The 26,243-nt window shown below is 51.3% G+C and overlaps 2 protein-coding genes and 1 long non-coding RNA gene across 4 annotated transcripts; 2 read left to right on the top strand and 1 right to left on the bottom strand.

The window, feature by feature from the left end:
- Nucleotides 1-541: 541 nt before the first annotated feature.
- LOC135228600 (uncharacterized) lies at nt 542-8,240 on the bottom strand. Of its 2 annotated transcripts, XR_010319239.1 has the most exons (4): nt 7,668-8,240; nt 6,774-6,907; nt 4,816-4,944; nt 542-3,491 (listed from the first exon to the last, which is right to left on the bottom strand). It is a non-coding gene; the product is annotated as an uncharacterized LOC135228600 (long non-coding RNA). The 2 variants fall into 2 exon arrangements; XR_010319238.1 differs by lacking the exon at nt 7,668-8,240 and having other exon boundaries at nt 6,774-7,442.
- A 266-nt stretch (nt 8,241-8,506) lies between these two features.
- SOX12 (SRY-box transcription factor 12) lies at nt 8,507-11,636 on the top strand. Its single transcript, XM_064275919.1, has one exon. It carries the CDS (start codon nt 8,872-8,874, stop codon nt 9,811-9,813), a length of 942 nt encoding a protein of 313 aa, XP_064131989.1. The 5' UTR covers nt 8,507-8,871; the 3' UTR covers nt 9,814-11,636.
- Nucleotides 11,637-21,551: 9,915 nt separating this feature from the next.
- On the top strand, nt 21,552-25,284 carry NRSN2 (neurensin 2). Its single transcript, XM_023550119.2, has 2 exons — nt 21,552-21,878; nt 23,626-25,284. Exons 1-2 carry the CDS (start codon nt 21,693-21,695, stop codon nt 24,049-24,051), a joined length of 612 nt encoding a protein of 203 aa, XP_023405887.2. The 5' UTR covers nt 21,552-21,692; the 3' UTR covers nt 24,052-25,284.
- Nucleotides 25,285-26,243: the final 959 nt, after the last annotated feature.

Raw genomic sequence — 26,243 nt, 5'->3', positions numbered from 1 at the left:
TGCAGCCTGAATAATCTTTGGTTGGTATTTTATGTAAGGGGAGCAAAAATGCTGCAATTACGCAACGATATATGCCATTCTCTACAACCTAATTTTAGGCAATGAAAATTTAGGCAGTGGAGTTGCTATTTAAATCTAGTGTTCTGTGGGGATTTCTTTCGTTATAGGTATTTTCATTTACATTAGAGCGATTAAGGAACTAGTCGTTTTCCCTGGTTTGTAATTCAAATACCTACAGATTAAAGACCGTGATTTTTTGATGCTTAGTTCATGAGACACTGGCCTATTTAATTGGTAGCAGACTTTGTATTGAACAATTTAACTCCTAGATTGAGAATATATTAAAAAGGTAAAATAAATGAGCGTTTCTCTGAATCTGTGGAAGAAATTTCACTTTTGAGACAAGCTGCATGTAATGGCTTTGACACTGGAAAGTCTGAAACTAACTGTGTTTTTAACAAATTCTGTGCCATTAAAATTTTTAGAATAGTTTTAGATTTACAGAAAATTTGTGACACATAGTACAGACAGTTCCCATATACCCCTCAACCCAGTACCCCTATGATTAACATCTTATATTAATATGGTGTATTTGTTACAATTAATGAACCAATACTAATACATTGTAACTAAAGGCCATAATTTAATCAGATTTCCTTAGTTTTAACCTAATGTCGTTTTTTCTGTTTCAGAATCCCATTCAGGACACCACATAACAGAATTTCAGAGTCAGGTTGTGGAGGGAAGGATTATACCCCAGGAGATGTGGAGAGGTACCAGTGGGGTGTGAATTAGAGTAAGAGCGTGAGTCCCTGGTAGGTCAAAAGGCTAATGTGCCTCAGAGTAACCACCTGGGTCCAACGATCAAAATAAAATGTCTTGTCCCATCTAGTCACCTCAATCCTTCCTTCTCCCAATCTGACTATCCCCCATTCCCAGTCCTGCCAGTGTCAATAAAATGACACTCTCCTGTCCACCCCATGAGCATCTCCCCAGCTCTAGCCACTTCTTTGCCTTGTGCTTCCCTGAGACTCAAGCTACATCTCATGGGTTGGCAATCCAGCATTCAGTCAGGGTTCAAAAAATAATAACTACCACCACTACCCCCCAAAAAGGACACCTTTTAAAATCGGGGGACTAGAAAATGATTGACACCTTTTTATATTGCCAAAATGAGAAAAACCTTCATTTTCTATATTAGTGCTAGTAGAAATATAATGCAAGCCACAAGTGTAATTTTAAATTTTTTAGTAGCCACGTTAAAAAAAGATTACTGAAAATAATTTTAATATATTTTATTTAACCCAATATAGCCAACATATAATTCATAAAATCAGTAGAAAAATATTAATGTGATATTTTACATTATTTTTGAATATTAAATCTTTAAAACCTGGCATGTATTTCGCACTTACAGCACATCTCGGTTTGCACTGGCCACGGCTCACCTGTTCAATAGCCACACATACAGTCCTGTACTGTCATTCAGTAAACAAAAGGGCGCTGTAACACAAACATACGTGATCATGATATCCGAACTTTTTAAGGTGAAGAAAGATGAATAAAAAAATGAGTTACCCTTGTTGTCATGGATTGAATTGTATCCCCCCAAAATATCTGTCAACTTGGCTGGGTCATGATCCCCAGTATTGTATGATTGTCTACCATTTTGTCATCTGACGTGATTTCCCTAAGTGTTGTAAATCCTATCACTATGATGTAAGGAGATGGATTAGTGGCAGTTATATTGATGAGATCTACAAGATTGTATAGTGTCTTAAGCCAATCTCTTTTGAAATATAAAAGAGAGAGGTAAGCAGAGAGACATGGGGACCTCATACCACCAAGAAAGCAGCACTGGGAGGCAGAGCGCGTCCTTTGGACCTGAGGTTCCTGCATGGAAAAGCTCCTAGACCAAAGAAAGATTGAGGACAAGGACTTTTCCTCCAGAGCCAACAGAGGAAGAAAGCCTTCCCCTGGAGCCAGCATCCTGAATTCAGACTTTTATCCTACTGAACTGAGAGAGAATAAACTTCTCTTTGTTAAAGCCATCCACTTGCAGTATTTCTGTTACAGTGGCATTAGATGACTAAGATGCTTGTCCTTACTGTTCCCTGTTTTCATTATGAATGTCTTTGAGGACCATGCCAGTTTGCAGATGGGGGTTTTGGAGGTACATACAGTTGGGGTTTGTGGATGGTGTTGATGATGATGGTGTTTTTGGCAGCCACACCCATACCTGAGTTGGCTCCTTCCTTTCTTCACTGATCAGACATTATCGGGAGTCTATGTTGTGCCAGAAGCCACTGGGCGGTGTACTCAGAGGTGCCTCAGAAGAAAGGTCTGGTGATCTACTTCCTAAAAATCAGCCATTAAAAACCCTGTGGCAGACAGCTCTGCTCTGACGCACACGGGGTCACCATGAGGCGAGGTCGGCTCCACGGCAGCGGGCTGTGTTGTGCCCTGCTCTGCGAAGGGCCGGGGATACGCTGGCCAGAGTGCCAATCAGATGGGTGCTCTGACCTCAGGGAGCTTTGGGCCTAGCTGAGTGGGCCACGGGAGAAGCCCCAGCAGGCAACGAGGGGTGTGTTGTCTGTAGAGAATGTAAAAACAACGGTGAAACTGATGGAAAGCTGGTCTAAACCACGGCAGTGATAAAATACTCCTCTCTGAAACCTTTTGTTGGTCTAATTTGTGTTTTAATATTTGTAAGCTTCAAATCAGCACATTTTAGTTACTTATACATTAATAAACATTATCTTCTCCAAGGAAGCTAATCCAGAGAACGCCCAGTTACACAGTCAGCCCCTGATACAGGCAGACTCAGACTCACCGACCAGCGTTTGAGAGTCAGATCATCACAGCTCTGAACTGTTCGAGCGCGCTTCTGCGCAGTCATGTCTCCAGTCCCTTTGGTACTACATATACACTAGACTCAAAATAGTGTATACTACATATACACTAGACTCAAAATAAGTATTGATAGCACTGCGATTGTCAATTCCATGGGACCTCTTGAAGCTTTTGTATTTAAATTTTAAAACAGGCAAAGAATGAACTGCAAGGTGTAATATTTTTGTGTGGTAACTACTAATTTTATTGTTAGTAAAATTATTAGTAAAATTACATTTTACTAAATTAGTAAATTGATGTTGGCAAGGAATATTGAATATACCATGGACTGCCAGAAGAATGAACAAATCTGTCTTGGAGGAAGTACAGCCAAAATGCTAATGAGAAGGGAGGATGATGAAATTTCATCTCATGTTCTTTGGACATGTCATCAGTAGGGACCAGTCTCTGGAGAAGGACATCATGCTTGGTGTAAAGTAGAGGGTCGGTGAAAAAGAGGAAGACTGTCAACAAGACGGACTGACACAGTAGCTGCAACGAGGGGTCGAACATAACGTTTGTGAGGATGGCACAGGACCAGGCAGTATTTCAACTGGTGTACATAGGGTCACTATGAGTCGGCACCTACTCCACTGCACCTAATGGCAACAATAAATTTGAATGTTTGAAATTGAAATTGATTTTTAATGTTTTATTTTTATTTGTTTTAAAACTGTAAATAATTACTGCAATTAATACTGCAACAGAATACTTTATGGGTATTTTTTATTTACTTTTTTTTCCAAAAAAAATATTACTATAACTTGAAAGTATTGATCCATTACTTTTTTCCTTTTCTAGTACTGTAACATTTATTTTTACTGACATGTATGTATATGCAATATGTAAATATACTTTCTATATTTCTTTTCTGACCATTATGCATTAATGCATTATTGCATTACATGACTTACTGAAAATAATTTTGTTACTTAAAAGAGGTGAGTGTTAAAATATCTGCTCTGGGTGTCAAATGAGCTAGCTAGGCCACTGGTGGGTTGAAGGGGAAACAAACAAACAAACATGGAGTTAAGAGAGCATTTAAGAGGCAAACAGAGGCAGGAATGCTGGAAAGAGCGAGGAAATGGACTAAGTAATACCCCATGTGGGAAGGCAGCAAACTGAAAACAGCCTAGCGTGGGAAAGGTGAGCAGAGACCAGACCATGCAAGGCCTAGTGGGCCCCGATGAGGGCCTGATGTTTATCCTAAGAGCAAATGGGGAGCCACTGAAGAGTTTTAAGAAGGAAAGAGAAACAGGTTTATGATGGCAAAATACCATCACTCTGGCTTCAGGGAGGAAAATGGAATGGAAGGAGACCTGGTGGGTGCAGAGGGAACCCTAAGGAGGCTGGGCAGGTGCCAAGGTGAGAGATGATGGCAGCCAGGACCTGTGGGGTGGTCAGCATCAGTATCCACGAACCCCACTGTTCACCTACTGCAGTCTGGTGTGAACAGCTCAGTGTACTGAACTCACACAGTCTGCAGGGTTTAGAAGCTGAAGCACCCATCTGGAAGTACCCAGGGCCATTTGGATATACTGAAAACAACTAGATTTCAGTGGCAAACTGGAGTTTCGGGTTTTGTTTTTCAAATTTTCACTTCCTTCTCTGGGTTCCGATAGGGACAGGGATTTGAGTGCACTCCTGATAGAGCACTGATTTTGATTCATTCAATTAATACTTATTGAGCACCTACTGAGCGCCAGGCACTCTCCTAGGGATAGAGCAGTGAACAAGACAGGCAAAAAGCTCTGCCCTCTTGGAGCTGACATGCCAGTGGAGAGGAGATAGACAAAAAACAAAAAACACAAGTAAACAAAATAGTTTCAGAATGTGGTAAGTGCACAGTTCTCCTCCGAGTAGCCTCTCTCTTTCCATGTGGTCTCTCATTGGTTAGAAGTCTAGCCCGGGGGGGTTCTTTACCTGGCAGCTGGATTCTGAGTGGGCAAAACTGGAAGCTGCAAAAAGCTGCTTGAGGTCTACCCTGAAGTCACACAACATCACTTTCATCATATTCTTCTGGTCAATGCAAGTGACAAAACCAGCCAGCTTCTAAAGGAGAGGAGAGAGAAGTATATCTCTTGATGGGAAAAGTAGCAAAGTCACACTGCAAAAGGCATGAGAGAGCTTGTTATGTATGAACTGACTTACATGACATAAACAAATACACAGAAACCAAAGATCATTAGTGGTTACCAGGGGTGGGACGGAGGAGAAAGGGGACAGTTTTTGCTCAGGAGGCATTGAGGTTATGTTAATGGTGGTGGTGTGATTTGGCAAAGGATAGTCACAGCAGCTGTATAACACGAGAATGTAATCTCATGGGTAACACACCATCCCATCACTTCTGCCACATTCTACTAAAAAAAAAATAGAAGCAAATCACTGGATACAGTGCACACTTAAAGGGGGAGGGGGAGGAATTGGGCTCCTCCTTTTGAAGGGAGAAGTATCCAAAAATTTGTGGACATATTTAAAAAACACAATTTTTTGGCTGATCTTCCTGCCCCCAGATTTCTCTCCTCTGATTCATCCACAACACCTAAAATCCCTTAATCTTCCTCAAGTGCAACTCTGATCATGTTACCCTCCAGCTCAGAACCCTTCCCTGACTGCCCACAGCCCAGAGACCTCTTTAAGTTGGCTTCTAAGACCCAATCACCATTTTGGCCTCCAGCTCCACATAAATCCATCCCGTTCCTCATGTATACTCTACACTCTTTGGTTTTGGAACCTTCCCGTTCTCTGAATCTCTCTCAACACTCCACCCCCTCTCCTTCCCATTTCAGGGCCCTGGCACTTTTCATTTGCCTGGAGTGCTCTTCCCAGATAATCACCTCTGTCCCAGTCACTCACCCATTAACCAGTCACCAATTACATCGTCTTATTTTCTTCATAGCATTCACAACTGTCTGAAATTATCTCAGTTACTGTTCTCTGTTGCCCTGATTGTACTTTAAGGAGCCCTGGTGGTGCAATGATTAAGCACTAGGCTGCTAACCGGAAGGTTGGCGGTTTGAACCCACCCAGCGGCTCCTGGGGAGCAGAACTGTAGATCTGCTCTCCATAAAGATTTACAGCCTAGAAAACCCTGTGGGGGCAGTTCTCTTCTGTCACATGGGGGCGCGATGAGTTGAAATTGACTCAGCAGCATCTAACAATTGCTCCTTGAGAATAGGGACCTTGTCTGTCTTGGTTCCTACTGTAATCCCATAAACCCAGTTTCAAGCTCAGTACCTGGTACACAGTAGGTGCCCAGTAAATATTTGTTGAATTAAATGTCCTCTCTTTATGGGATTATTTTAGAATGGACCATACATTGAATAAATGTGTTGGAAAAAAAAAAAAACGAAGACGTTATCTCCCTCAACTGAGATAACTGAGGCACCCTATCTCGCTGTCTTTAATGTGTCCTGGAGGAGTCCTAAGGCGGGTCCTTTGAGGGCCCAGACTCTGCATTTAACTATCTTTCTCTTCCCAGCACCCATCATAGGGCCTGGGAAACAGCGTTAAGTTTTGTTGAATGGTTGGATGATGGAGAGAAAGAGGGAGGGAAGAGTGATGGGATAACGGATGGATATTTTTCTTTTTTGAGAATAGAGTGACACTCTATTCCAAATCAGACAAGCTGGCAGTGAAGGGTTAGGGACTATTCGGATACTCTGGAATTCAATGAAGGTACTTACTTACTGTAACCAGGAGCTACAGTAGACCTTTGAAAGGCCCTAAGCACTGAAAAGGTGACAGTGCCCATCATATGTCACTTAAAATAAAACAGACGTGAGATAGGAATGTGTAAAAACGATGGACAATTCTGAAAGCTTTTTTTTTCCCCTCATGATCACTACTTTGACACCTTTTTTGAAATGTCAAATCCATACCGGCTTCCGTCAATTTTCTTCTCATTTTGTCCGCGTCTCTATGTTGTTGATGCCCTGGGTATTCATTGAGAAATCCAGGCCCAGGTGTCTCGGATGTGTTTACATCCATTATCCCATTTAATCTGCAAAATAACCTATGAAGGAGAGACTACATTATCCCCATTTTAAGAACAACCAAAAGGAAGAACCACGATATGAACACAAGAAGCTATTCGGCTTCCCAGGCTGCAGGTGTGAAGGTTCGAACTGGGAGATGTCCAGGTCTCAGCGTCCAGCAAATCGTCGGAGGAAAAGGGAGGAGAGCCTTTGCCTTCTTCCAAGATCTCTGTGCCTTTAGGAGTTATCCGCTCCCGCCCGAGATGCTCCAGTTACCCTTCCAGGCATCCACAGCAGCACTCAGCGTCCGCAGAGCCGCACCTCGGCCCTCCCCCAGCCCCACACCCTCCAGCTCGGATCTCAGCCCTTGCCAGCCCGGAAGGCAAGAACTCTGCAGCTAGAGGCGTGTACTCCCAAGTCCCGGACCGTGTCCGCTGCGCGCTAGCGTAATGCCCCCTTCGGAACCCTAATCCCGACCCCTCCCAGCTTCGGATCCCGAGGGCCAAGGTCGCAGCGTCCCCTGCCATGAACAGGGCCCACTGCGCCGTGAAGGTGACCTCCCCCCGAGGGCGGCACCCGCGCCGCGGTACCCAGGAGGGCTCACACGTGGGAAACGGGCAGTGCGCGCCCCCTCCCTGCCACGCGCCTCCGCCCTGGCCACGCCTCCGGGTTGGCTCCGCCCCCGGGTCCGCGCACGCTTCTCCCGGCCGGGGGAGGCGGGACGCGCCCAAGCGGGCCACCAGGCTGGCCGCCGGATGGCGTGGGGCTTGGGAGCACGGCACCCACGCATCCTCTAACCTGAAGCCTGGCCCGAGGACTGTGAAAAGCGGGGAGTGCGCTTCTGCTCAGAAACCTCGGCTGGCCGGAGAGGTGTCCAACGCTTTCGTGCGCTCAGCCGGGGAGAGAGGCCTCGGAACGAAGTCTGCGCCCCCGTGTTCCGTTTTTGGAAAGTGGGCGTCATATCGTTTTCATTCTCAGGATTCTTGTGGCCCCTCAAACGAGATAAGAAAATATGAAAGGGGTTCGTTTATTGGGTCCAGAAGCATTTGTTGAGTTCATATGTAAGCGGGCTCTGTGTGTACTGAGCGGGGCTACATCTAGGACCAAGCTGAGTCTGTCTCCTCTAAAGACCTTGTGGAGACCATACCCTGCCTTGTCCTCCAGCCCCCGAATTCCGCTTTGGGACGGTCTGTGACGATATCCCCAAAAGAGGAGGGGGCGGAGGTCGTACCTGCCAGCAACTGTCACAGAATAAGCTAGAAATTCAAAGGCAATGCAGGGTGGAGACGAGCTTTGAGAACCAGATGGAAAGCACGCATGGCGTTCCGCCCACCCTCCCCCTAACCCCCAGCCTAAGAAAAGAAAACGACCTCATCCGTCTCCCCCTATCCCCGCGGCGAGACCGCCCAACCCCGCAGCCTGAGCCCCGCCCCGCCCCGGCGGCCAGCGATTGGGAGATGCAAATACCGGGTTCTCTGCCCAGCAACCGGTGACGCGCCACCCGAGCGCGAGGCGTGGCCCGGCCGCAGCCCAAGCGGGCACCTCGGTGTTTACTCGGGGCGGCCCCGCGCGCGCCGCAGCGGCCCGCAGACGGCGAGGGGGAGGGGTGGCGCGCGCGCCGGCGGGGCCGCGCGGGGAGAAAGACACTGGGTAGCGGCGGGGCGGGGAGCTGCGCCGGTGAAGGCGGCCGCAAGGAGAGCCCGCGGGGCCCCGGGGCCGGCGATTCCTCCGCCCCCGCAAAACAATGTGTGGCGTGCAGCGGGACCCAACTTGCCGGAGGCGGCGGGGGCGCGCCGAGCCCGCCTGAGCCCGCGCTGCTGACCCTCTCCCCCCGCCGTCCGTTGGGCCGGAGCGCCCAGCTCCTCGCTCCCCAGCTCGTGGGGGCCGGGCCGAGCCACGGGGCGGAGCCGCCCCTCCGTCGCCGCTGCCTCCTCCCCCACCCCCAGCCGCGGAGGATGCTGACGGCCCCCGGCGGCGTCTAGCGGCCCCGGGCCCAGGCGCGATGGTGCAGCAACGGGGCGCGAGGGCCAAGCGGGACGGCGGGCCTCCGCCCCCGGGGCCCGGGACTACCGAGGAGGGGGCGCGCGAGCCCGGCTGGTGCAAGACCCCGAGCGGCCACATCAAGAGGCCGATGAACGCGTTCATGGTGTGGTCGCAGCACGAACGGCGGAAGATCATGGACCAGTGGCCCGACATGCACAACGCCGAGATCTCCAAGCGCCTGGGCCGCCGCTGGCAGCTGCTGCAGGACTCGGAGAAGATCCCGTTCGTGCGGGAGGCGGAGCGGCTGCGCCTCAAGCACATGGCGGATTACCCGGACTACAAGTACCGGCCGCGCAAAAAGAGCAAGGGGGCGCCCGCCAAGGCGCGGCCCCGCCCCCCCGGCGGCGGCGGCGGCAGCAGGCTCAAGCCCGGGGCGCAGCTGCCCGGCCGCGGGGGCCGCCGAGCGGCCGTAGGGCCCTTGGGGGGCGGCGCGGCGGCGCCCGAGGAGGACGACGACGACGACGACGAGGAGCTGCTGGAGGTGCGCCTGGTCGAGACCCCCGGGCGGGAGCTGTGGAGGATGGTCCCGGCGGGGCGGGCCGCCCGGGGACCGGTGGAGCGCGCCCAGGGGCCGTCGGGCGAGGGGACCGCAGCCACCGCCGCCTCCCCGACACCGTCGGAGGACGAGGAGCCGGAGGAAGAGGAGGAGGAGGGGGCGGCAGCGGAGGAAGGCGAGGAGGAGACGGTGGCGTCGGGCGAGGAGTCGCTGGGCTTTCTGACCAGGCTGCCCCCCGGGCCCGCCGGCCTGGACTGCAGCTCCCTGGACCGCGATCCGGACCTGCCGCCCCCATCGGGCACGTCGCACTTCGAGTTCCCGGACTACTGCACCCCCGAGGTCACCGAGATGATCGCGGGGGACTGGCGCCCGTCTAGCATCGCCGACCTGGTTTTCACCTACTGAGCCCACCGTCAGCGGGGCGCGCACGCCCCCAAACCAGCTGTTTACATACAGGAATCAGGTATTGGGGCCCCTCGGAGGCCGAGGCTGGCACCCCATCTCCCGCGCAGCCTCCCCCCTCCCAGACGTGCCCATCCCCCCTCAGATCCAGACGTGCCCTTCCCCCGCAGACACACCCCAAGGCTGCCCATCCCCCACCCCGACTTCGACACGGACGCCCCTCCCCATCTTGCCCTCTCCCGCACTGCCACCAGCAGCCACCCCCTCCGGCACACCTCCCGTCCTCTCCTAGGGACCTGCACCCCTCCCCCACTTTGCACACGCCCCTCCTCGTGGCCGGAGGACACGCCCCCCGCTGCTCCCGAATCCCTCCGCCTTTGCCCAGCCCGCTCCCTTCTCTCGGTTCTGGGGGCTCTGCGGCTGGGCGCATCTCGCGCTCCTCCCATTCCCCGCCCCTCCCGAGGGGGGAGGGGCGCGCTCTTTATCCCCGAAGGGTTAGGCCCCGCCCCCTCCTCGCGCATGCCTAGTGCTTCCTGGGAGGAGGGGGCTGGTTCCCGCAGAGCCGCACGCCTCCGCCGCCTGCTCGGGGAAGAAGTGGGGCGGGTGGAGCGTGATCCTGAGAAATCTTTTGATCCCGGAGCCGCGGCGCTTCCTCTCAACCCGACGGGGCGTCTCTGCCTTATTGGGAGGAGCACTGGGAAGGGGAGAAAGAGGCTAGTTGGTCTGATGGGTATGTTTAGAACCTGGAGCTTCCCTGAGTGGCATAGTCTGTCTTCTCTTAGGGGTTACCCGTAGCCTATTTTGGTCCCTAGCAACGTCTCCTTTCCCCACCTGGGAACTGAGGGTAGGATCTTTTATTGGAACCCCACCAAGAGAAGAAGGGGCTGCCCGAGAAAACTCAGAATCAGGAGACCTACCAGAGTGTTGGGGCACCGGTCCCCTGCCGCTCCCTTCCCCCTGGAGAAACGCCCTATCACCTCAAGGTACCCTCCCGACCGGGGCCCCTCCCTAAGCCTCTGCCCCCTCCAGTCACCCAAGTCCCCTGTCAATATCCACAGCCACAGTATTCAGTGGGAGAAACTGAGGCACGTTGGTGCTATGGGGTTGAGACTGAGGTATAACAGATGAGGTGGCAGGAAGAGCTGCGCTTTTAAACAGCTGACTTGAGAGGGACCGTCGACTGGACCCAGTAAAATCGAGACGGTGCAGTCAGAGTAGCGTAGGTGGGCCATTTGCACCTCAGTTTTTCCACGTGAGAAATGGGGGTAGGAGCAAATGCTGTCCAGCTCAGGGTGCTCTCAGGTCCCTGCCCCTGATGCTATTACTCCTTGATTCCAACTCCTTGCTGAAGCCCCGCCCCTCCGACCTCCCCACACCCCCTTTGTCCTCACTACCTGTATCTCACCGGCCGTGTGTTCACCCTCGGGGTGGTGCACACACTCATTCACACACACAAATCTCAGGAACAAACGGTCCCAGAGTCCTCCGGGACCCCTGCCCAGGGTCTCTGCAGGTCTCTGCCCCACGCGTTCCCATCGCTGACAAAGCCACCAGCTGCCTCCTTTAAGCTTGGTGCTCCGGCTCTGGGCCTTTCTCGCGCGCGCTCTTTCTTTCTCTCTTTTATAACGAAAATAACAAAAAAAAGACAATGGAAAAAAAAAAAGCAAACGGAAAATGTCATGTGAGTGAAGAGGTGTCACTGTCTGTGGTCTTGGAGAACTAGTCTTGTAGCTGAGGGGAGGGGTCCCTCCATCTGGGGCACTGGCACCCACAGCAGGACTTGTGCCAGTCTGATGCCAGGACTGAATAAAGTGTATTTGCCCCGACCTCGCCCTGTGGTTCTGCATGTCTGTGCTTTTTCTCAATCCTCCCGGAACAGTTTGGTCAAGTTCAAGTTAATATAATTTAGTTGTATGCTAGCCACCTGGCAGGAAAAACTGATTGTCTGAGAGCAAGGCACCTGGTCCCTCTAGGCCTCTGGCTCCCCTCTGTTTCAGAATCCCCTGGTCTTCATTGAGGATGAAACACTCATTCTCTCAGGAGCTGGGCTGGTAATATAAATGAGTGAAAGTCTGGGTGGACACTGGCTTCGTGACTCATTTCAAGGGGAGATGCTGTTCACTTCCCCCTTTGTGACCCTGTGGGAATGTAACCCAGGGTGACCAGAGGGTCAGTTGAGAGAGAGGCTGGAAATTTGAATATTTCTATGAATCATCTCGATTTAAAATTGAAAGCTAACTCAGATATCATTAATCCCCCGTGGACCAAATGAAACAGGTGTTCCCGCAAGTCTGGCCCAAGGTGGCCAGTTAGACTCTGCCCTTGATGAGGTTGGGGAAGCAGGGTTGAGCCATCCTGCCTCTGCTCAAAGCCCAGCTTCACCACCTAGCACCTGTGTGACCTTGAGCACACCCCTGGCTCTTTCCATCTGGGTGGAATGAGGATGATAACTGTCAGCTTTATGGGATGAAATGAGGCTTGAGGGGAGAAGCCTTTAGCATAGAGGAAACAAGTTCAGGATGGCAAAGTAACTTACAGCAGGGCCTGCAAGCAGTCAAGGTCAGAGACAGGGCCTCAAATCCTGATCCTGTCTCCTGCTGCAGTGCCATTTTGGGGTGCTGCCTCTCCCTCCCTGTACAAACCTGTAGATGTTAAGCCATCAGATTGGGTGGTGGGGGTTGGTCCCAGTGCCCAGCACGGTGCCTGGCACACATTGGCCTGCAGTGTAGATTGAATGGCTAGAAGAGCAACATTCCCAACCGATTCTTCCTCTACCAGTGAATTCCTTAACTTGAACAAAGCCCCTGCTTCCCCTCCAAGGGCCAAGGCCAAGAGTACAGACCTCCTTTAGAGAGGGTGTTTGAGGATTGGGATTCCCATAGAGGCTTTAAAAAGGGGCCATAGCAGGTTTGGACCCCTGATGGCACAGTGGTTAAGAGCCGGGTTGCTAACCGAAAAGGTCAGCAGTTCAAATTCACCAGCTGCTGCTTGGAAACCGTGTGGGGCAGTTTTGACGTGTCCTATAGGTTTACTATGAGTCGGAATTGATGGCAACGGGTTTGGTTTTTTTTTTTTAATAGCAGGTTTGGGGCTGGGAGCCAATTATGACTGCTTTCTCTCAGCATGTCTGGAAGCAAGATGGCAAACCCTGTAAAAGGCTAAAGTTGCGATGGTGTGGAAGACAAAGGTGTGTGCCACCCAGAACCCCCTTCAAGGAAGGACTTGCCCAGCTGTCGGGAAGTACAGGCAGTGGATAAATTCCAGCTGTCAGCTCCTTTCAGGATCTGCCACAGCTGTCGAAAGCCACGTAGCTGGAGATCATGCCATCCCAGGGCAGCCTGAATCCGGTGTCTGAGCCAGGTAAGGTATAAAAGCGTGGCTATTTCTTGGGTGTTTCAGCCCAATGTGGGACACAGGCAGTGCTCATACCAGGCTCCCACTGGTGTGGTCAAGGCTCAATCAAGCCAGCAGTTTGACTTCTTCCTCACCCCGATCCGGCTTCCTCTTCTTTTCACAGGTGTTCATTCCTAATAAACATCTTGTACCCCAAACTCAGCTTCAGCGTCTGCTTCTGGAGAATTCAGTCTGCAACAGAGGGTGCAAGGGGCTAGACAAGGGAAATTGGGTCCCTGGCCCAGCAACCAAAGCTGGTCACCTTGGATGCCCTCAACCTCAGAGGAGTCTTCCCTCTCCAACATCACCAGCTTCAATCCTGGACTGCACCCTTTGCCAGTCCGTAAACCAGCTGGCATCAATTAGAAACTCCAGCTTAGCCCACAAGTCATTCCAGAGTCCTCTGATGCAGTTCTCACTGGCAGTCCTGCCCCTGGTCAAACCTGAGAGGTCCTGCTGGAGACAGCCTTGAGAGGGAGTTATCAATATGTGCGTGTCCTTCAGAATGGCCTGGGAGGGAGGCAGGGCAGCCGGAGGGTAAAATTCGTGGCCAGGAGGTAGTTCTAGACCCCTGTGGGACCTTGGGCAAGGCTATTCCCTTTTGCCAGCCTCTTTTTCCATATGTAAAGTTGCGGGGGAGGGAGTGTTGGAAACTTTTTGGTTCCTTCCATTTCAGATCCTGACCTGTGAAAGGTGAGGTGAGACCTGCTTGCGGGGACACGGGGGACACCTAGTGGCTGGAAGGAGTAGGAAGCCCAGGTTTTGTGCAGTTGGAGGTTGGGCAGGAAGTATGCCTAGTCTCCAGTTGTAGCCATCGACTCCTCACTGGGTCAGATCCCTTGCCTGGACTATTTGAACCATTTTGGTTTCAAGTTTTTAAAATACCCATGTACTGATGTACTGGCTGTCTTTTGCTGTATAAAAAATTGCCACAAACTTGGCAGTTTAAAACAACACCCATTTATTATTTCACAGCCTCTGTGGGTCAGGAGTCCAGGTATGCCTTAACTGGGTCCTCTGCTCAGGATCTCAGGCTGCAATTGAGGTGCTGGGCAGCTTGTGTTCCTTTCTGGAGCTCGAGGTTCTCTTCAAACTCGTGGCATTTGGTAGAATTCAGTTCCTTACCGTTACAGGTTCCTGTTTTCTTGCTGGCTGTCAGCTGGTGCCACTTTCAGCTCCTAGAGGCTGCTTGTCTTTTCTTCCTATGTGCCCCACGCAGGCTTTCTCACAATATGGCAGCTTATTCTGTGAAGGCCAGTAGAACATGCTGCATCCAGTCTCTTGGTTCAGAAAAAGCCTAAGCGTTCTTTTAAAGGGTTCATCTGATGAGGTGAGGCCCACCCAGAATAATCTTCTTTTGGATTAACTCAGAAGCAACTGATTTGGGGCCTTAATTACATCTGCAAAATCCTTTCACTGTTGGCATGTAATAACAGCTAATAACAACAGTGACGTCTGTCAGATTCACTAGTGTCACACTCAAGGAGAGGTTATGTAGGGTGGTGTGTACACCAGGGGGTAGGAGTCTTAGAGATGATCTTCGAATTCTGCTTACCATAGCTGAGAACTCTTGAGTTTGTACTTCCATCCCCGACATTGCCAGACTTGTGCATCTGGCTGCTTCCTTGTCATCTCCACTGAGATGTCTAATTGGCACCTCAAACTTGACATATCTAAAAATAAATTGTTTCTGCAACCCTTCGAGACTGCTCTTCCACCCTACATATTCACATCTCCTATCAGTAAAAGGCCAGAAACCATGCAGTCATCCCTGACTCCACCCTCCCTCCTAGCTTCATACCATTTATATTCTTTGGCTCTAAGTATAAATGTGTCTTGTGCCTTAACACCTCTTACCTCATCCACACTGACCATCCTGGTCCCAGCCTCCATCATGTCTCACCTGGTACCCTCTACCAGCCCAGATCACTGGGCTCCTGGCTTTCTCCTTGGCCTCATTCACAGTCGTATTTTCCACATAGCAGCCAAAGTGATCTGGTTAAACTATGAATCAGACCATGGCTTTCTGCTCAGAACCCTCCAATGGCTCCCATCTTTCTCAGAATAAAAACCAAAGTCCCCAGCATGGCTTGTGAAACCCTATGTGAACTGGTCTGTGGCCCACTCTGGAACTCATGTACGGCTGCTCCTTCTTCCTCTCACCATGCTTCATCCACACTAGCTTTTTGCTGTTACTCATAATTGCCCAACACACTCGCTCCTCGGGTTTTTTGCACATGCTGTTCCCTCTGCCTGAAATGCTCTTCCCCAGGTAACCACATGGCTCAGTCCCTTGCTTCCTTCAGGTCTCGGCTCTAATGTCACCACCTCAAAGAGTACTCTCACCATCCTGTATAAAATATCAACGCCCCTCCCCATTACACTATCCCTACATGCCATTTATAATTTTTATTTTTTTATATGTCTCTCCAGTTAGTATGTAAGCTTCACGAGGAAGGAATGGCCTCTACGCTGGAGTCCATGCCTTAGCTCATTTGACCACTCATCCATTCAACAAACATTTATTAAGGCTCTGCCTTAACCAGGCCCTATGCTAGACGCTGGGCATACAAAGGCGAAAAAGACAGACATGGTCTGCCCTCACTGAGCTTACAGGTCTGAGAAGGAGAAAGACACATATCCACAGGGATGGCAGTGCTTTGATGGAAATGGATGGTGGGGCTGGGGGACCACAGAGGAGGCCCTTAGCCCCAGACATGGAGAAGAGCAGGTTAGGTCACCTCCTGGGGGAAGTGATGTTTAACCTGTGACCTGAAACCTCAGAAGGCTGGTGGTTTTAGAACACAGCTACAAATTCTTTGACATTCTTCCTGTAAATTTCCTTCCCCTTGAATCTGGGCTGGCCTTTGTGATCCACTGATAACCAATACAATGTAATGGAAGTGATGCTGTAGGGTTTCTAAGGCTAGGTCACTTTGAACCATCATGCAAGAAGTCCGAATACCCCAAGACTAGTATGCTGTGAAGAAGTCCAAGCCACATGAAGACACCAGGTGTAGGTGCTCCAGTTGGCAGTTCCAGCCCAGGCCCCAGACACATGAGTGCAGAAACTTCAAGTGATTCCTGCCCCCAGTCACTTAAGTCACCCTAACTGTTGGAGTTTCTTTCAAGCTAAGGCCCCAGGCATCAAGGAGCAGAGATAAGCCATTCCCTCAGTGCCCTGTCTCAATTCCTTGCCCACAGAATCCATGAGCATAATGAAATGATGGTTGCTTCACAATGCTAAGTTTTGGAGTAGTTATTACGCAGAAATAGTAACTAGAACAGTAGGAGGAGGCAGATTCAGGTAAAGGAAAGGACTTTCTGGACACCGTCAACAGCAAGTGGGAAGACTTGGCAAGAGAGGCTGACACTGCCAGAAGTTGGCTCTGGCTGGAGGAGAGGGTGGGGAGAGATGAGGTAGAGGAAAGAGCACAAGGGTCTTGAAGGTGCCTGGACTTTATCTTGAGCCTCCACACTGCAGCCCAAGGGGTCTTTTGAGAACACAAATTTAACCACTGCTGAAAACCTTTCTATGGCTCCCTGTTACCCTCAGTCTAGTCTAAAGTTCTCGCCTGTCATTCAAGGCCTTTTACAATTAACTCCTTCAGTCTTTCATAGACTTATCTTTAGCTACCAGCCCTACCCTCAAACTGCCTCAGCTATGTACTCCTCAGTGACGATGCCCTCTCATGCCATTTGTCTTTGCCCTTGTTGGGGAATCCGAGGGACCTTGGGTTAGTCACCTTGCCTTTTGAGGCCTCAGTTTTCGTTTTTATACAATGAGATGGTTGGACTAGAAGTCTCTAAGAGCATATACCCAGCCTGGTATTCTAGGAGTCTATGGAAAGGAGGGAGAAAGGTGTTTGTAGTCAGACCTGCCTGTTGTCTAGCTGCTTCTTCTAGGTTGCCTAGCAATGGATGCCAACCCTCTCCCCCGTCCTTGGGAGTTTCTTAGCAACTCAATTTCTCAGCTTTGGCTGTTTTCAGGATTTTCTTTTAACTAAATGTCAAGTTCTCTTTCTCCTCCAAAAAACTTCCCACATTTCCAAGCTTGTTAACCATTTGCACCACCAAATTAAATCCAAACTCGACTCATAGTGACTCTATAGGACAGAGCAGAACTGCCCCAGAGTGTTTCCAAGAAGCAGCTGGTGGATTCGAACTGCGGACCTTTTGAATAGCAGCCGAGCTCTTAACCACCATGCCACATAGTTCTCAGGTCAGCTTTCTTTCTTTGCTTTCTTACCCCAAATCTCTCTCAACTTAAAGGGAGCTATCAGTGCCACTCACAGCTGTAATATGATCTTGGCACTGGAATCATTTTATCTATCAGAGAAGTTTTACATGGGAATTTTCACCCAAAGATTTTATAATTCAGTCTCTTACTTTAATTGATTTTAGCCCTGAGGTACTTTAATCAATAGAGACGTTTTAAAAATTGGTGTGAAGACAAAATCCTTAATCTAATATTTGCCCTGAGGCATTTTAATGAATTGATAGGATTTAATGTGCTCAGGCCTGCGGGCACAATGGTTCAGTGCAATGGCTGCTACCCAAAAGGTCAGCAGCTCGAATCCACCAGTCACTCCTTGGAAGCTCTGTGGGGCATTTCTACCCTGTCCTATAGGGTCACTGTGAGTCAGAATTGATTGGACCATAAGGGGTTTGGCTTTCTTTTGGTTTAATATGCTCAGAGGGCATGGTGGCTCAATGGTAGAATTCTCGACTTCTGCATTGGAGACACGTCTTCTGTTCCCCTAGCCCAGCTTCCTTCTCGGTAAGTGGACTGATCCTTTAGAAAAGGGTAGAGACTCAAAGAGGATGGAGAGAGAGAGGATGAGGGACTCAGTGAGAGGATAACGGCTTTATCCAGAGTTAAGGGGCTCCGGAAGCAAGAGGGAGGGACCTCCTGGCTGAGCGAGAAAGGGGTGGAATTCAAGGATGGGGTGGGGGCTCTGAGAGGAGGGGAGTCTGTGAAGAAGGCAGAGGCTCGGAGAAGAGATACGAGTTTCTATACTGGGGTGGGGGCTCCACGTATAGGGGGAGGGGGACCCAGAGAGGAGTCTGAGAACTCAGAGAAGAGATGAAGGCTCAGTGAGGGAATCGGTTCTCAATGAAGGGGTGGGTGATAGGCGCTTCGGTGAGGAACTGGTGGGGTCTCCATGAGGTGCCTGGAGTCTCAGGGAAAAGGGAAGGGAACTCTGGGAGAGGAGGGGGGTGGGCTCGGGAGCTGCAGGGGGGCGCGACCTTCAGAGCCAGCCCCTGGGGCAGGCGGGCACCCCTTCTCCTCCCCCAGCCCCCCATTACCCCCGCCTCCCACTGCGGCGCAGGCGCAGACCAAGCTGGCTCTTGCTCTGCTCCCGCTCCGGCTCCCGCTCCGCGGAGGCAGCAAGCGGAGAGGTGAGCTCAGCCACTGCTCCATGCACTGCCGGACCCCTACCCGGCCCTCTCCAGGGGTTCCGGAGACATCTCCCCCGCCTGCATCCCCAGGCCCGGCAGCGCCCCGCCTCTGCAGGACCGCGGCGCCGGAGCCCTGGCGAGTCTTGAGCTTTGGGAGGCGGGATCCCAGGGTAATACCGGGGGGCAAGGACTGCACCACCCCCACCGCCCTATGGCACCTCAGGGTTGACAGGCTGGGCGGAGGCTTCAAAGGGCAAGACTACCTACTCCATACTGAAAACCCATTTCCACCCCGTTGTGCCTCAGTTTCCCCCTAGGGGAAAGACCGCAGTTAATCTTTACCAGGAGACGGGTGGTCCTGGCAGGAACAGTGATGGGGTGGGGCGGGAGATGGCAGAGGCCTGACTTCCGTGTCCTAGCCCCCCGCCCCGGAGAGCGGCCCTGTCCCCTGGCCTGGGCGGCACCGGACGTGAGTGGGCGGGGCGGGGGGGGCGGTCGGGGAAGGAGGGCTGAGTGTCGAGGCCGTGCAGAAGCGAGAGTCTATCCATCTTCAGGCCCTCGTGCCTGTCACCTCCCGGTACGCCTCTCTCCCCTCGCCTCCTCCACTGCGGTCTCCCTCCTTGGACTCCGCATCCGCCTCCTCTTCCCGCTCCCTTCCTCCCTCGGGGCCACAGACACCTCCCCAGCGGTTCCCATGGCAACCCTCGTCTCGGGTACCCGCACCGGGTCCCCAGTATTCCCTCCTTCTCTCCCCCTACCGCTAGTCCGCCTCCCTGCCACCCCTAAAATGGGAGAGAGAGGGGTCAGGCCGAGGCGAGAGACAGCGGCAAGGTCACCTTCCTTATCCGGTGCCAGCAGGATTGAGTGGTTTTATATATATTTGGAGGAGCGGGGCGGTGAATTGCAGGGGAGAAGCTGACCCAGCTACTACTCCCTGAGCCCGCCTCCTCGTCCCCTCGCCTGTGGCCACTAATTAAGGGTCGCTGCCCTGAGGTTCCCAGTGCCCCTCCAGCCCATCCGTTCTCCCTTCCCGGCCGGCTTGGCGCTGCGCCTGAAGCCTGCTGCGCACTGGCCACGCCCCCGCGGGCCGCCCCGCCCACCTCCCGGGGCCCGCGGGCCGCCCCGCCCACCTCGCCCTCCCCCGTTCTGCTCTGTGTTTTTTCTTTTTTTCCTCGTTTCTCTCCAGAACTGTGGGTGAGGGGGCTGGAGAGCCGTGACTTATGGGCAGGCTTTGTCAACAGCAGCAGTCATGTGCGCTTGTGTGGGTCCGGGAGGCCTCCAAGAAGCACCCCCAACACACACGGTTTAAGTGTGTGCATGTGTCTATATGTGTGCTTCTCTGTGGTGTGAATTTGTACTTGCGTGTTTACCCATGCGTCTTTGTGTGGTGTGTGTGTTTCTCAGTGAAGTGTCTTTGTGTGTCTGTATTTGTATGTCTCTGTGTAGTGTGTGTTTACGCGCGCGCGGCTGTGTTTTTCTGTGTTGTGTGTCTGTCTCTGTGTGATGTGTGCGTGACTATCTGGGTGTGTCTCTTTGTAGTGCTCTGTGTTCATGTGTGTGATCGTGTGTGCTGTGAATTTCTCTAGGGGTAGATTTGGGGGCCACATCTGATTGGAAGTGACGGGCCTAGAGATTTGTGTACCCTTCAGAGCAAGCACATGGTTTTACTTTGTTTGAAGCTACTCAGAGGGTCCGAGGACCATGTGGGCGGGGGGGGGGGAGGGCAGGTGAGCCAGCCCTTCTCCAGCACCTCCCTGACTTTTTTTGTGTGTGTGTGGCGAAATATACACAACAGAAGATATGCCAATTCAACAATTTCTACATGTATAATTCAGTGACATTCATTACATTCTTCAAGTTGTGTGACCATTCTTGATATCCTTTTCCATATTATTCCACCACCATTAACATAAACTCTCTGCCCCATGAGCAAAAGTTCCCACTCTCCCCCTCCCTTTCACCCCTGGTAACCACTAACGATCTAATTACATATACGTGGGATCATACACTATTTGTCCTTTTGCGGCTGACTGACTTTGCTCAGCATGATGTTTTCAGATTCATCCAGGTAGTGGCATACATCAGGACTTCATTTCTCGTTAAGGGAGTAGTACTCCATTGTCTGTATGTACCACATTTTGTTTCCACCTTTTGGCTATTGTGAAAAGTGCTGCAAACCTGACTTTGGTTTGGACCCTTACCTGTGTGTGGATACACAAGTACCTTCTATTCTCAATGTTCCCTTGTCTCTGTTTGTGACAAGAGGAGCTCTTAAATGGGTTTCTCTAAGAAATCTAACAGCCCTTGAGCCTGAGAACCTCTAATCTTGAGGGCCCCTGACTTTCACCTCCTGTGGACTGAAGATTCCCGGGGACTTGGAGGCTGTCATTCCCTTCCAAGAGACAGCCCAGAGGGGACCTTCTAGGGCCTTGCAGCTTGGGAGTCCTGACTGATTGGACAAGTGTCAGCCATGACAGTTGTCCCCAGGACGGGCCCTGAATGGGGAAGGGGAACTTTGAGTGGGACGAAGGTGAGGATCTCTGGTCCCAGACGTGGGGGCCAACAAATTCATGATGGCAACGATAATAAACACATTACAGCAATGACAATCACAACGGCAACTGTTTCTCTGTACCGTACAGTAACTATATGAAGCAGGTATGATTATTAGCCTTCGTTATACAGATGAGGACATTGAGGCTCAGAGAAGTGAAGGCACCTGTCTAAGGTCACACAGTAAGGAAGTGGTGGATCTGGGATTCCAATCCAGGCAGTCAGGCTCCTGAGCCCACAGTCTCAGCCACTGGGTGGCCTCTGGGTCGAATACCCATATTTATTGACACCTATAATTTTTTTTTTTATAATTGCCAGGCGCTGGCCTAAGCACTTCAATGCATGGGCTCACTTGCAGGGTGTTTAGGGAAAGATAGGCCAGGATTCCAAAAAGTCAGGTGGTACTACGCGTGTGGGGTGTCTATAAGTGGGAGAAGTGGGCATGGCACCAAGATTCAGGGGGACCTGGTAGGCTGACTGTGGGCAGCTCTCACTGACCGCCCCCCTCTGTTAGCCACACCCAGGGATCCACGATGCCCAGCTGTGATCGTTCCTGTGGCTGCAGCCGCGGCCCCAACGTGGAGGATGGCAAGTGGTATGGGGTTCGCTCCTATCTCCACCTCTTCTATGAGGACTGTGCGGGTACTGCCCTCAGCGATGACCCCGAGAGGCCCCCTGTCCTATGCCCCCGCCGACCCTGGCCCTCACTGTGCTGGAAGGTAAGGGCAGAGAAGGAGCAACTCTTGTGATTTCCTGCGACTCCATAAAGGATAGGGGACTGAATTGAGGCTCAGAGGACAGAAGAAAAGGCATGGCAGCAGTTAGGAGTTCAAAAAACAGAAAACCCAACACAAATGGGTTTATGCAATAAAGGGAAAATACTGCTCATTTCATAGATGAGACCAGAGATTGGGTGACTTCAGGCAAAGTTTGATCTAGCAGTTCAAACCATCACACGGAAGACTTGTCAAAGTGTCTCTCAGTCTTCAGGCTGCCCATGGTGCTCCCTCCTCTATGGCCCACTCTCAGCTTCAGGCTCTTTTGACATGTTCTCCAAATGCCTGCTACTCTGCTGACCCTAGACCTTCACTTCACACGCCATCCAAGAGAAGTCAGAGTGTCCTCCAACAGTTCTTTCAGAAAAGAGACAATAGTTTTCGTTCCTAGAAGTCCTAGCAAGCATCACAGTGCCTCTGATTGGGTCACTTGCCCATCCCTGAACCAATGACTGTGGCTCAGGAATGGGTTGCACTGACTGGCAGTCAGGGAGAGCAGTCAGGCCCAGATACATATGGGTAAAGGTGTGGAGGGGGCAGTGAACTGAGTTCCTACAATGGGTACAGCTCTTTGCTAAACACAGAGGCATAAGGTACTCTAGGTGAGGTGCCAACCTGTGCAGACTGAATGCACAATCTGAGACCAGGTACGCAGAGGATGCCAGGAGAGGAAATGGCCTCAGTGCCTGGAGGATCAAGGAAAATGTCTAGGAAGAGGTGAGAACGTAATTAAAAATTGTGACCATCTTCTCATTGTGAGGCGCTGTACTAGGCTCTAGGAGCTCCTAGCTGTGGTCCATTTAGTACTTCAGCAAACATTTATCCAGCTGCTGTTCTGTGCTAGTACCACCATGCTAGGCACAGGGACACATAGTGAGCCAAACAGACACAGCCCCTGCTCTCGGACATCATATATATATATATAAAATTATGAAGTATATACAAATATAAATATTTATAAAATATAAAATATATAAGCATAAAACCCAAACCTGTTGCCACTGAGTTGATTCTGGCTCAGCAACCCTGTAGGACAGAGCAGAATGGCTTCATAGGGTTTCCAAGGCTATAATCTTTATGGAAGCAGACTGTCCCACCTTTCTCCTATGGTGCAGCTGTTGGGTTCAAACCACAGAACTTTTGGTTCGTAGCCAAGCACTTTAACCACTATACCACCGGGCCTCCTCATCACTCATATAGGAACCAAAATACATGTCAAAGTGTGCACCCAGGTGAGCACACTGAAGAGTGAACAGGCATAGTGTTTACCTGAGTGCAAAGTGGGGGGACCTGACCCAGGCTGGGGATGTCCTAGAAGGCTTCCTGGAGGAGATGAGGTTTGAATGAGATCTGAGGAACATGTAGGTGTTAACTTGACAGAAAGAAACAGTGTAAATGGGACACAGAGATAATATGGGACCCAAATAATACAGGAGGGGACTCAAGGTCGCAGGAGAAACACTGCTGGGTGGGAGCTGGAAAGGCAAATTAATCAAGAAGCTTCAAGATTCCAAATAGAACATGACTGTTTGTGCTCCCGTCAGTTAGATCTCAGCAGGTGTGTTCTGTGATTCCTAGCTCTTAAGGCTGGACCAAGAAATGTCCTTTAAATCCCATTGGGATCAAAGGTGACTCCTTGGCTTAGGGCCCCTGGCTGACCCTGACTGCTTCCTGATCTGTCTCTCCCTAGATCAGCTTGTCCTCAGGGACCCTGCTTCTGCTTCTGGGTGTGGCGGCCCTGACCACTGGCTATGCAGTGCCCCCCAAGCTAGAAGGCATCGGTGAGGGTGAGTTCCTGGTATTGGATCAGCAGGCAGCCGACTATAACCGGGCCTTGAGCACCTGCCGTCTGGCAGGCATGGTGCTTTGTGCAGCAGCGGGAGTCCTCCTGGCCATCTGCCTGTTCTGGGCCATGACCAGCTGGCTGAGCCAAGACACCAAAGCAGAACACTTGGACACCGAAGTTAATGGCCATGTGGAGGTCTCTGGGGATGAGCTGGAGCAGCAGCTGTCCCCCATCTTCCGTGATACCAGCAGTCAGTCATGGTTCTCACCACCCCCCAGCCCCTTTGGGCAATCTTCTGTGCAGACCATCCAGCCCAAGCGGGACTCTTGAGTTGCCCACTCGGCCAGAGGAGGAGCTGGGCCTGGGGCCTGGGCCCTTCTTCCTCTCCGCCATGCTCTGCCTTCCCACTGTCTCCCCAACTTCTCCCTTTCAGCAGGGCCTGTTTCATCCAAGCCCCCAAAAGGCCCGACTCTAGGTCAGAAAGTCTGGAGGTCAAATCTCCCTGTCCCTCCCCCATGGATAGGACTATAACTCATCCAAGATGCCAATCTTCCCCAAATCCTCCTAAAAGGTCACACCCGCTCCTCCTTTCCAAGGCCCCAGAAAGGAACCGGAAACATCTGCTTCAACCTGGCCCCTGCTCTTCCTGCTGTGTGACCTTGGGCGAGCCCCTTTCCCTTTCAGACCATCAATTCCTGCCTCTGTACTATGAGGGGTTTGGACCAGATTTTGAGTTCTGTGACCTTCCTGATCCTTTCTCCCAGCGTATAAGCACTGCCCTCCACATGCAAGGATGAGCGGAAGGGTTAAGGGGTGATTCTCTCATCCACCAGGATGCCTCGGGACGAGTCAGAGATGCTCCCTTGGCCTTCCTTTCCAGGATGGTGTGAAAACATCCTAATTTACCCCATGTAGTATGTTTTCTGCATGCATTTGACATCAGAGCCTCACAGTCTACTGTCACAGGGTTATTATTGGCCCCGGTTTACAGATAAAGGGGCCGAGCGCAGCTGAGAGTTGATGTGTCCAAGGTCACACAGCAAGGCAGTCCACGGGGACTCAGAGCCACATCTTCAGACCCCTCCTACTCCAGCTCTTGTTCCACATCTCACTCTGTCCTGATTCCCAGGGAGACCCAGTGGGCAGGGGGCAGCGTTGGCCCAGAGAGGCTAGCCAGAGGCCTGATGGTCCCAGGTAACTTGGAAGATATTCTGGACATGGATTTAAGTGGCTTCTAAAAGGCAGAAAGCAGGAGAACTGGGATGTCTTTGCTCTCTCAAAGTCCCTCCACCTAGCCCCAGACTCTGACCTGGAGAGACCAGCGGCTCAGTCCTGCAGGCTCCCCAGCCAGTGGCGTTGTATTATCCTTTCTCCACCACTAGGGGGAGCTCCAAGACAGCTGGAGAGAAGTGCTCATGGACTTCCCAGCTCCCGGCCACTCCCCAACACCACCCGTAGCCTGGACAAGCCTCCTGAATGGGTCCTCATTCCTCACCAGGCCAGGACCTACCACCCTTGTGCCCCTTGCCTTTCCTCATCCTACACCCTTTGCATCCCACCTTCCCTTTCAATAAACAGCTGGGATGAAGGCTGACTCTGCCTCCTTTCTCCCTGGCCACTGGGGCATAGGGAGGGAGGCAAGAGACCTCGTGTGCCTACTCTGTGCTGGGCACTTAGATCCATTATTTCTCATTTGTCTCGTTATAACCCTTTGAGAAGGGATTATTTTCCTTAATTTAGGAGTCCTTGAGTAGCACAAGGAAACCCTGGTGGCGTAGTGGTTAAGAGCTACGGCTGCTAACCAAAAGGCCTGCAGTTCAAATCCACCGGGTGCTCCTTGGAAACTCTATGGGGCAGTTCTACTCTGTCCTATAGGGTTGCTATGAGTCAGAATCGACTTGATGGCAGTTGGTTTGGTTTTTTGTTTTTTTTTGGTTTGGGTACTGCAAACAGTTAAGTGCTCGGCTACAAACTGAAAAGTTGGTGGCTCAACTCCACCCAGAGGCACCTTAGAAGAAAGGCCTGGCGATCTACTTCCAAAAGGTCACAGCCTTGAAAACCCTGTGGAGCACAGTTCTACTCTGAAACACATGGGGTCACCATGGGTTGGAATTTAACTTGATGGCAGCTGGTATATAAGGTGTCTTCATTTTACAGATGAGATAACTGGTATCAGAGAAGCAAAGTCACTTACCTAAGGCCTCCCAGAGGTGGATTTAGATACTAACCTCCTTGGTCCATTGCGTGAGAGTGTGTGGCGTTCCCGTGTCACGTGGGAAGGAAATTTCTCAGCCATTTGAGAACCTACTGCTCTCATCCCACGCCCAATCAAGGTCAGCAGACAAGGAGAGGAATAGGAGGCAGGGGCCTGGGGAGAGGACGGGAGCAAAAAGTGGGATCTTTTCCAGGGTGATAAGAACAGCTAACACCTGGTGGAACTTGCCAGGTGCCAGGTCCTGTTCTCAGTGCTTTACAGACGGGAACTCATTTAACCCTCACAACAACCCATGAGGTGGTGTTGT

Source organism: Loxodonta africana, chromosome 24, assembly GCF_030014295.1.
Source record: "Loxodonta africana isolate mLoxAfr1 chromosome 24, mLoxAfr1.hap2, whole genome shotgun sequence".
NCBI classification, from domain to species: domain Eukaryota; kingdom Metazoa; phylum Chordata; class Mammalia; order Proboscidea; family Elephantidae; genus Loxodonta; species Loxodonta africana.
This window is presented reverse-complemented; position numbering and strand designations above follow the sequence as displayed.